The sequence below is a fragment of the Podarcis muralis genome, chromosome 17, assembly GCF_964188315.1.
Source record: "Podarcis muralis chromosome 17, rPodMur119.hap1.1, whole genome shotgun sequence".
NCBI lineage: Eukaryota > Metazoa > Chordata > Lepidosauria > Squamata > Lacertidae > Podarcis > Podarcis muralis.
The window spans coordinates 31,257,743-31,268,297 of record NC_135671.1 but is presented as its reverse complement, the minus strand read 5'-3'; the positions used below and the strand labels follow the sequence as shown (position 1 = coordinate 31,268,297).

Sequence of the window (10,555 nt, the reverse complement as noted above, 5' to 3'; positions counted from 1 at the left end):
GGGCTCCCCTTACTCAGCACCAGCCACTGGCGACACCCAGTACTGGAGGAGGGGGTGGCTGATGCTGCAGCAACGGCGGTGGCAGAGGGAACAAGCGGCTCAGAGCGGCAGCGACATCACTTGCCTGCTCACCACTGCCTTCCCTCACTCAGCGCCGACTGCGGCAGCAAAATCCGGAAGCCAAGAAGAGGGTCACTGATGCTGTAGCAATGGCGGTGGCAGAGGGACCCGGCGGCACGGGCTGCAGCAACATTGTTTGCCTGCTCGGCACAACCTTCCCTAACTCTGCGCCAGCTGCTGCGGGAAACACTCCCTAGAGTGTACACCTCTCGCAGCTGCATGGGGGGGAGTTGCGCACCGCCATATCAAAGACCCCCATCTCTGCTTTTGGATTTTGTTGCCACGGCTGGCACCGAGTTGGGGGAGGGCATGCTGAGCATCAAAGACCCCCTTCTTGGCTTCTGGATTTTGCTGCTGCCCTGCAACGCTTGGTCCCTCTGCTGCCCCAGAAGTGACTGCCACTGCAGTAAATTCTTCAGTGAGGAGAACGCATCCAAGTGGCGGGGGCTGCTTCTGCTAGCCCCGAAGAAGGTGAGAAATGGGTGCTGGTGGGGGGTGGGGATCCAGAAAAGCTGGCCTGGGGCGGATGGAGAGAAGCCAACTGGAACCTCAGAGAACTTTTGCCTCCCTTTCCTCCCCCTTCACGAACCCCGCACGCTCATCCCTCCAATGGTAATGGGTAGATAACTCCAGTTTTTTTAACTGGGTAGTAGGTTGCAACCTGGTCTATTGCTTTCATTTTGTGGATCAATGGTCTCGTTAGATACTAAAATTCATGTTAAATTGCTGTTTTCAGGGTTTTAATTGTCTGGGACAGATTAATCCATTTTGCATTACTTTCTGTGGGAAAGCTGCTATGGTTTTGGAAGACTTCCGGAACTGATTAAGTTTGAGAACCAAGGTATCACTATATCTGTCACTGCATTTGTTTGAAGTGCTGCAACTCAGCAACTTAAACAGAGGAAGATGGAAACATTTTCACCACCTCTAGACAGCACTACCCGCTTCCCTTTTTCCAGTAAAAGAAAAGGCAAAAGTGTCAAGGTACTCAAAATGCCTGATTTTGCCACTAGGTGTTGCTATGGCATCAGAAGCTGGACTGCTCTTCTCACCTTTACCCCCCTTTTGGAAATTGCCCTCCATCAACTCACTTCAGTTTGTCTTAGATGCCTACATTTTTTAGCCTTTGCCCCCTCTGCACCAACGAACGTGGCCAAGTATGGCCAAATAAAACAAGGCACTGTTCTAAAATCAAAGTCCTACATTCCTTTATTGCGAGAGAGAAAAGGTGGCAAGGTGAGGTTGCATTGCATGTATTTAAAGCACAGATGGGGAACTTGTGATCCTACAGGTGCTGGACACTTCCATCATCCCTGACCATTGGCCATGCTGGCTGGAGATTATGGAACCTCGAGCCCAGCAACATATTGGAGGGCAGAGACAGAGGTTCTCCATCTCTAACTTACAGCTTTGCTACTGTTGCAATGCAGATAAGAGAGTCCACAAAGAAATCATAATTTTGAGCAGGGATTTGAAGGAAGAGAGCTGAGAAAAGTAGTTCCAAGTGTAGGAGGTGGAAGAATAGCTGCATATTCATTTATAGGAGCAGCAAGTCTTTTGGCCAGAAGGTGGAGCCCAGAAGCCACTATGGTGGCAATTGTTTTGGCAGGCATGAGTTGATAACTGGGCTTCAGGGCTTATCTCCCCAGGATGCCCAGGTCCAGGGAAACCAGGTTGACCCACATTTATAAACTGCTGAATCAAATGTCTGTCAGCTCATCTTAATTCTCAAAAGTACTGATCAAACCCCATCACTCAGGAATCTAGAGGGGATCAGGGCACCCGCAACCCCATAACATCAACCTCTTCCCAAGGCACACATTTGACCCAGAGGTGCCAATGGAAAGGAAAAGTACACAACTTTCTTGTAAAAAGAAATAACAGAAAATGTAAGTGGAGGCATTTAGAACAAATCAAAGCAGATAATATAATACTTTTAGACCAACCCAGCAATTTCCAGTTCCTCGTGAATTCTCCAGGCTTCCTTCTCCCTCCTTCTTTGTGCATAGTTCAGTCAGAGCTACATCTCAAAGGTAGCTTTCAAACACACCAACAGTTACCAGAGAAATAATGTTTTAAAAAATCACATTAAATAGTAAAAAATCATAAACACGCAAAAAAGCACTGTGCTACAAAATCCATTGCTAAGGCCAGCAGGAAAAGTAAAGAGTCTCTGATTAACAGACTCAAACCTCTGCCCTGCTCCCCCAGTGGGCAGCTGCTTGCATGGCCTTCTGTCTTGTGGCCTCCACAGAGTTCCTTGTCTTGGTATCGTCACAAATTTCTCGGTCCAAGTAAAGTAATCGTCTTGGACCTCATCTGTTTAGCTTTGGCCTCCCCTCTGGTTGTGGGTCAGAAGCTCTAAACTTGCACCCCAGTCCTGAAACAATCTCTGCAGCCACATCAAGACACAATTCCAGGATCAAATCTGCTTTCTCACTAGCACACCCTCCAACATTTCTCCGTTGAAAATAGGGGTGTGACATCTTATTCCATAATAATCATTTTATTATTTATACCCTGCCCATCTGACTGGGTTGACCCAGCCACTCTGGGTAGCTTCCAGTATATATAAAAACATAATAAAACAAATAATTAAAAACATCCCTATACTACAGGTGAAACTTGGAAAATTAGAATATTGTGGAAAAGTTCATTTATTTCAGTAATTCAACTTAAAAGGTGAAACGAATATATGAGATATAGACTCATGACATGCAGAGCAAGATATGTCAAGCCTTTATTTGTTATAATTGTGATGATCATGGCATACAGCTGATGAAAACCCCAAATTAACCGTCTCAGAAAATTAAAATATTAAATGAAATCAGCAAAACAAGGATTGCAAATAGACCAGTATTGGACCTCGGAGAAGTAGAAGCATGCATATGTACTCAGTGCTTGGTTTGGGCCCCTTTTGCATCAATTACTGCCTCAGTGCGGTGTGGCATGGATGCTATCAGCCTGTGGCACTGCTGAGGTGTTATGGAAGACCAAGATGCTTCAATAGCAGCCTTCAGCTCTTCTGCATTGCTCAGTCTCATGTCTCTCATCTGTCTCTTGGCAATGCCCCATAGATTCTCTATGGGGTTCAGGTTAGGCAAGTTTGCTGGCCAATCAAGCACAGTAATCCCATGGACATTGAACCAGGTTTTGGTACTTTTGGCAGTGTGGGCAGGTGCCAAGTCCTGCTGGAAAATGAAGTCAGCATCCCCATAAAGCTCATCTGCGGAAGGAAGCATGAAGTGCTCCAAAATCTCCTGGTAGACGGCTGTGTTGACCCTGGACTTAATGAAGCACAGTGGACCAACACCAGCTGATGACATGGCTCCCCAAATCTCTTTTCTGATGAGAGCAGCTTTTGTATCTCATTTGAAAACCCAGGACCCAGAGTCTGGAGGAATAATGGGGAGGCACACAATGCCAGATGCTTGAAGTCCAGTGTGAAGTTTCCACAGTCTGTGTTGATTTGGGGAGTAATTTAAAGCAGATCAGTAGAAGTTTCCTTCACAGAAGAAAGCCATACTCCACATAGCACATGCCTCTTTGGGTTGTTGCCAGTTGTGCAAGACTTATTTGTCATCTTCTGTTGCTTTTTCATACATTGCCCGGCTGTGAGTGTGATGGCCACTCCCTGCAAGGCCCTGTCCACCTGACCTAGGGAGCAAGGCCCACACTCACCAGCCCTACTGAAGAGGCTCCTCATGAAGCCAGAGGGACATTGCTTACACACATTTATTGCACACAAAAAATGTATATATATTTAAAAACCCAAAATCCCGAACAATTGCTTTGAAATGTAAAATTCCCCCTGGATGGGCATGCAGGACCCCCCAAAAGAGGATATTTCCGGGAATTCCTGGACGTAGTGCCACATCTGCATGGCCTGAGGGTTGCTCTCTTCCAGTAGGTGAGGTGGTGGCTGTGATGATCTCAAAACTCTGAGGTTGTCAATTTGGCACATTAGTAGCACAGTGGTCAGTTCAGAGCAGACCAAACAAGTTGCTATGGGCAGCTGCAGAGATTCTACGGGGAGGAGAGCACAGAATCTTCCTTCTTCTCTGAGCCATCCTCTCCTTCCTCATCTCAATTTGTTGGCATGGATTTGTCCATTGTACAGGAAAATGCCCGCATGTTGCCAGTCCTCTACGCCAACTTCTCCACAAGAGGCTGTGTGTCTGTTCACCTCCCTCCCTTTTAACTCTTGCAAGTCTGATTCTGGTCCCGAAAGCCAGGCCAAATCTGTAGCAGCTTCTCTGGCACCACCAGAGGATGCACCACCACCACCTTGGAGAGCTTGCACTTCTCATACTTGGCATGGAACGTCTTGAAGAGACCCGAGGGGCTGTTTGTCACGCTGATGCCCAGCTCATACAGGCAGATTCCCATGAAGACATCTTCCATGTTAATGACCTTGATGGTCTTTGCTACCTGATAGATCTTCTTGGCCAGATCCCCAGAGAACACATACCCTGGGCCTGCGCAGTAGGGCGGGTAGGTCTCATTGGGGTACACCTCCCATGGCACATACCACTTAGAGGCCTTGTTACGTACTGGCTTGAAATTCCTACAGATGTACCCTGTCATGTAGTTCTTCTTGGGTGGCAGGTGAGGCTGTAGCAGCTGGGACACCATGTAGTTCACATTGAGAAAGATGTCACTGTCGGCCTTCACCATGTAGGCGGCATTGGGGCAGAACTTGCTTATCCACTCCATGCCCATCAGAGTCTTCAGGGTAAGGTTGTTGTAGGTATCCAGGAAGTCCTGCTGAATAATGTCTCTGTGGATGGAACTCTCCTCTTCCAAAAGGGCCTGGAGCGGGTATCCAAATTTTGGTTGGACACCTGTCAGAAAGAGACGAAGAATGGAAACCCCAGGCACTGAGCTCTCGTTGCCCCACGTCTGCCGGATGGCCTGCCTCGTGGCAAAATCCTGGGGCTTAGTTATCACCAGCAGGATCAAGAAAGGGCTCCCCTCCCGGCATTTCTTTGGCTCGTTGAGAAGGAAATTATAATCAGTGGAATAGACAACCTCCAAGGGATGCCGCTTGGCCACTGGTGGTGGTGGGGAAAGCATCTCGAGAGACTCCCATTCGTTCTTCGCAACAAGTAGAAAAAGGAAAGCAGAGCAGGAAATGAAGAGCACCACAGAGGGCAAATTGTGCAGCTTGGTCATGAGCATCTTCCTGGCACGTTCACTTGCCGACTGTACATGGGTGGGGGAGAGATCCTGGCCACCTCTATCCTGTTTCCAAAGGCAACCTGCAAAAGAGAAGCCCAGTGAAAGGGAGGTGAATTCTGTTCTCTCTCTCTCTCTCTCTCTCTCTCTCTCTCTCTCTCTCTCTCTCTCGCTCTGTGTGTGTGTGTGTGCATGCACACAAGGGGAGCTTTGGGGATCAGGCTGGGTGCACAGAGAATCAGTCTGCCAGCTGTCGACACACTCAAGACCTGCTAATAATACCTGAGTGTTAAACTATAAGCCAGACCATCTTCCTGATAAGGTAATCACTTGGGTGATGAGCCATTAAAGGAAAAGAAAGGGAAGGGGCTCTATCTGAGACAGCAAATGGGTGGGGCCCCTCTCCCAGCTAGAAAGACAAAGTCAAAGTTTGGGGGACTGTGGTGTGAACTAGAGGAAAAGCTGCAGGCTGGAAAGGCACAGAGGCAGAGCATGATGTTTGATTTCTGCTGGGATCCACAGCTGTGGCTTCGGGAGAAACAATAACTCCATCATAGGCTCAGGTTGTATATATGTATGTGTCAATTAACCAAATAAAGACCACACAGTCTCCACTATGCCTTACTTCCAAAAAGAATCACAAACTCTGGGTAAAGTGCCCAGCTGGATGTGTGCCAGGGTGTCTGGTAAGCTGAAAAGCTTGCACTGATGGAACAATTGCCATTGTGCTACATGAAATTCCTCCCTGTATTTCCCAATTAGGCCATAAAATTTGAAATGCACTGAAAGAGCAGCAGGAAAAACAAAAATTCAGCAGGTGCAGGAGGCAAATTGAGCAATACAGGTAGTCTAAATCTCAACATGTTTAGAGCGCTACGTTATTCATCTGAAACAGGAATAGCTTACACATTGTACATGTGATGCTAAAATGGCAAACTTTATACACGTTGGGTGGAATTATTGAATTACTGCTAAATTATCTGTCTCCTGAGAAATCTCTATGTGGGACAAGACGCTACAGGTAGAACTGAATATGGAACAACTGATGGGTTCAAAACTGGGAAAGCAGTACAACAAGCCTGTACTGTGTAATGTCTCCCTGCTTATTTAACTTATATGCAGAATTCATCATGCGAAAGGCTGGACTGGATGAATCCCAAACTGGAATTAAGATTGCTGGAAAAAATGTCAACAACCTCCTGTACTTGCCCTAATTGGCAGGCTACATAGGCTATATCTGGCCACAGAATACCCTTAATGAAAAAGGAAGCAATTACGAGTCCTGCCTCATAATGGGGTGAGAGTTTCATAGTTTGAAGTGAAGAAGTACTTTCTTTTATCTGTCCTAAATCTTCCAGCTTCACTGAACGTCCACAAGTTCGAGCGTTATTAGAGAGGGAGAAAAGGCTTTCTGAATCTGCCTTCTCTATGCTATGCATAATGCTGGAAGGAGCAGGTCTACAGCTGGAGGGTACTTCTGAATTGGACCCTGTCACTCAGGAGCAATCACAATTGGTAAAACTTGGAATAAAAAGGAAGAAACCTTGCAAGAATTGACATCTTCACTGTGGTGATGCATCCAAGGCATGAGAGATTTAGATTCTCCCTAGTTTTCATTTTCTGTTTGCTCTGCCAGAGCAAGAGAACAAAATTTATTTTCTTTATAGATACATGTTCCCAAATACTTTTATCAAAGGGAAACGTTGAAGCTAGCTAAGTTGCCAATCAGATTTTGCGTCTAATTCTCCCCAAACTTCAGGCATCATTTCCTCTGGGTTAGACAATAAAAGCACAATTTCATGTGGGAACAACGTGATCGTGTGGACTTTAACCTTGTATATCAACACTCCAAAAGTTTACATTGTGTTTTATTGATGCTGTTAAGGGTTCGGTGGAAAGAATATATAATCGTGGATAAACAACAAAACAATATCCGGGTGATGTTACTCCGGCCTCATGAGGAGCCTCTTCAGTGGGGCTGGTGAGTGTGGGCCTCACCCCCTAGGCCAGGTGGAAGGGGCCTTGCAGGGAGCGGCCTTCATGCCTCACAGTCAGGCGATTTTCCCTGGCCTCATAAAGGCAGCCCTCTTTAGGGAACCTTTTAATGATGGATGATTTAATATATTTTTAACCTTCTGTTGGAAGCCGCTTAGAGTGGCTGGGGAAACCCAGCCGGATGGGCGGTGTAGAAATAATAAATTATTATTATTATTATTATTATTATTATTATTATTATTATTAGTCTCTTTAGTAGGCCAGGTGGACAGGGCCTTGAAGGGAGCGGCCTTCACACTCTCAGCCGGGCGATATTCCTCCGGCCTCATGAAGGCTGCCCTGTTTAGTGAAGTTTTTAATGACGGATGTTTTAATGTATTTTTAACCTTCTGTTGGAAGCTGCTCAGAGTGGCTGGGGAAACCCAGCTAGATGGGTGGGGTATAAATATATTATTATTATTATTATTATTATTATTATTATTATTATTATTATTAGCCTCTTCAGTAGGGCTGGTGAGTGTGGATCTTGCTCTCCTCTCCATCTCAGGACAGGAGTCCAAATAGTAATAGCTCAATCAACACCCCCTTTCCCTTTTCTTTTTGGTTAATATCCCTCCTGAAGAGATGAATTCTGCTGAACTTAGAAGCTTGCTCATTACTTTCAATCCATCTTAATAAAGGAGCTTTGCTGCTGTCGCTCCTTGGGTTTTATCTTGTGGGCTGCCATGGACCAATAGGTGTGCATTTCAGATTCATAGTGATTAATATGTTCCCTTCTCTGGTACCTCGCGTTACATACGCTTCAGGTTACAGACTCCGCTAACCCAGAAATAGTACCTCAGGTTAAGAACTTTGCTTCAGAATGAGAACAGAAAGCGCGCAGTGGCGGTGCATTGGCAGCGGGAGGCCCCATTAGCTAAAGTGCTGCTTCAGGTTAAGATCAGTTTCAGGTTAAGAACGGACCTCCGGAACGAATTAAGTACTTAACCTGAGGTACCACTGTATTGCTTTCAGATTCACAGTGATTCATATGTTCCCTTCTCTAGTTCTGTTCTTTATGTTATTTGTTTAAAAGGTTGGTTTCTTTGCAGCTCAATAAACTGGAGGCTCTCCTCTTGCTTCAAGAACTTATTAACCCTCTTGTTAAATATAGTTTTTGATAAACTACTTATAGGTCTTAATTACTTGCGAGCATTTTGCTGAGATCCATTGCTGCCCTTGCCCTTCTCCAGACTTCTTGGCTCCAGTACAGATTGAGCTGGTTTGCCTTTTCTGCTTCTGCACCAGAAGAAGCAACAGCTTTCTGCTGAATATGGAGAAATGGTCCAGGCACACCTGTGCTTTCTTTCGGGCGGTTCCACGTCTTTTTTTCTGTCTTTTTTTGCAATTTTGCCAAAAAGCTCAACAAACAACTTCCCCTCAACAAAAACTCAACAACTTTTCCCTCCCCCCAAAATTCAACAGCCACTTCAGCAACTTTTGTGTCCTGATTTTCACTGTTTGAAATATGGCAACCTTAGACTAGGTCTCCTCCAGAGACAGTATAAAAACACAAGGGGCTGCCATATGAGAGACAGAGTGCTCAGCCACCAGTAGCCCCCAGCTCACTCACCTGCATACATCTCCTTGTCACCTTTGGTGACCAAGCAAATGGTTAAATAAATACATGCCTGCTCTATGAAACACCTTTGCCATCATCAATTTCAAGGAAATCTCATTCAGTGCTCCAGGTATTTGTTCTCTCCCTCCTTGAGGGCCTTTCTACCCCTCTCCCATTCTCTTCTCTCAGGTGAGCACTTACCTGCCTGAGGTGCTGTTCACTCAAGGTCACCAGCTGCCTTTGAAAGAATACTCCAGCTGCATGTCAGCTGCAATTTACCTTTCCCCGGGGAGGGTGTGGCACAAGAGGAAGGGACAACGCCTAGGTTATCCAGCTAAAACAGAAGGGAGAGAGCAGGGACTCTGCTTCCTGGAGAGTCTTTTTTCCAGGACCATTGAGGCACCTGGAAGGACTCACCCCCTGCATGCCAATCCCATGCTGAATCTCTCTCACACACACATCAAAAAAGAACAGTCCCTCAGAACCCAAAGCCAAACACAAGAACAAGATGAAAGGGATAAATTTATTTTATATAAATGTATTTTATATAAATGATATTTTATATAAATCATATACATGTGCCAATGGGTGTTAATATAATGCATACCCTCCATCATTTCTCCAAATAGAGATGCCCTGTTCATTCATTCAATAATAATAATAATAATAATAATAATAATAATAACCTGCTCTGGGTGGTTTCCAACTAATAATAATAATAATAATAATAATAATAATAATAAACATTAAATGGGATGCGGGTGGCACTGTGGGTTAAACCACAGAGCCTAGGACTTGCCTATCAGAAGGTCGGCAGTTCAAATCCCCGCGATGGGGTGAGCTCCCGTTGCTCGGTCCCAGCTCCTGCCAACCTAACAGTTCGAAAGCATGTCAAAGTGCAAGTAGATAAATAGGTACCGCTCTGGCAGGAAGGTAAACAGCGTTTCCATGCGCTGCTCTGGTTCGCCAGAAGCGGCTTAGTCATGCTGGCCACATGACCTGGAAGTTATACGCCGGCTCCCTTGGCCAATAAAGCGAGATGAGTGCTGCAACACCAGAGTTGGCCACGACTGGACCTAATGGTCAGGGGTCCCTTTACCTTTAAACATTAAAAAAACTTCCCACTTCTGGGTCTCCACAACATGGCAGGCGGACCACGAATCTGACAGCTATGTCAGATTCGGCTTTGTGGAGTAAAGGGGAAGAGGTGATACGCCTCCCCGCAAAACCCCAAGAGGAGCATTGGGGTGTCCTGGGATCCTGCGGCTCACTGATGGCGCTGCAGTGAAAGGAACAGAGTGGGGGGGGGGAGGAGCCAAAGGCGCTGGTGAGCTCGGCACCAGCACAGCTCCACAGAAGCAAAGCCTCTGATCCAGTCACGAGTGGTTACCTTTCCAGCATACTGTGCCAATTGGAAGGTGAGGAAATATTAAGGGATTAATTAATTTGCCTAATTTCGGCAAGAAAATGGGAGTGATAAAAGGAAGTCCGCTCCCATTACTGGTGCTATAGGCACAAAATATATGTGTGGATGAAATTTACTTTGGAAGAGAAGTTAACTAATGAACAATTAGGATTAAAAGACTGTCCCCAGCTTCCGTTTATGCCAAGATTTTCTAAAATAATGATCTTGACCTGAACTCTAGTTGAACTTGGACATAG

General features: G+C 45.8%; 1 protein-coding gene across 1 annotated transcript; it reads right to left on the bottom strand.

The window, feature by feature from the left end:
• Positions 1 to 2,836: 2,836 nt before the first annotated feature.
• Positions 2,837 to 9,230, bottom strand: LOC114588017 (beta-1,3-galactosyltransferase 2-like). Its single transcript, XM_028712933.2, has 2 exons — positions 9,095 to 9,230; positions 2,837 to 5,381 (listed from the first exon to the last, which is right to left on the bottom strand). Exon 2 carries the CDS (start codon positions 5,299 to 5,301, stop codon positions 4,318 to 4,320), a length of 984 nt encoding a protein of 327 aa, XP_028568766.2. The 5' UTR covers positions 5,302 to 5,381; positions 9,095 to 9,230; the 3' UTR covers positions 2,837 to 4,317.
• Positions 9,231 to 10,555: the final 1,325 nt, after the last annotated feature.

Coding starts and splice junctions, on each gene's coding strand:
- LOC114588017 (XM_028712933.2), bottom strand. CDS start 5,301: ATGCTCATGACCAAGCTGCACAATTTGCCCTCTGTGGTGCTCTTCATT.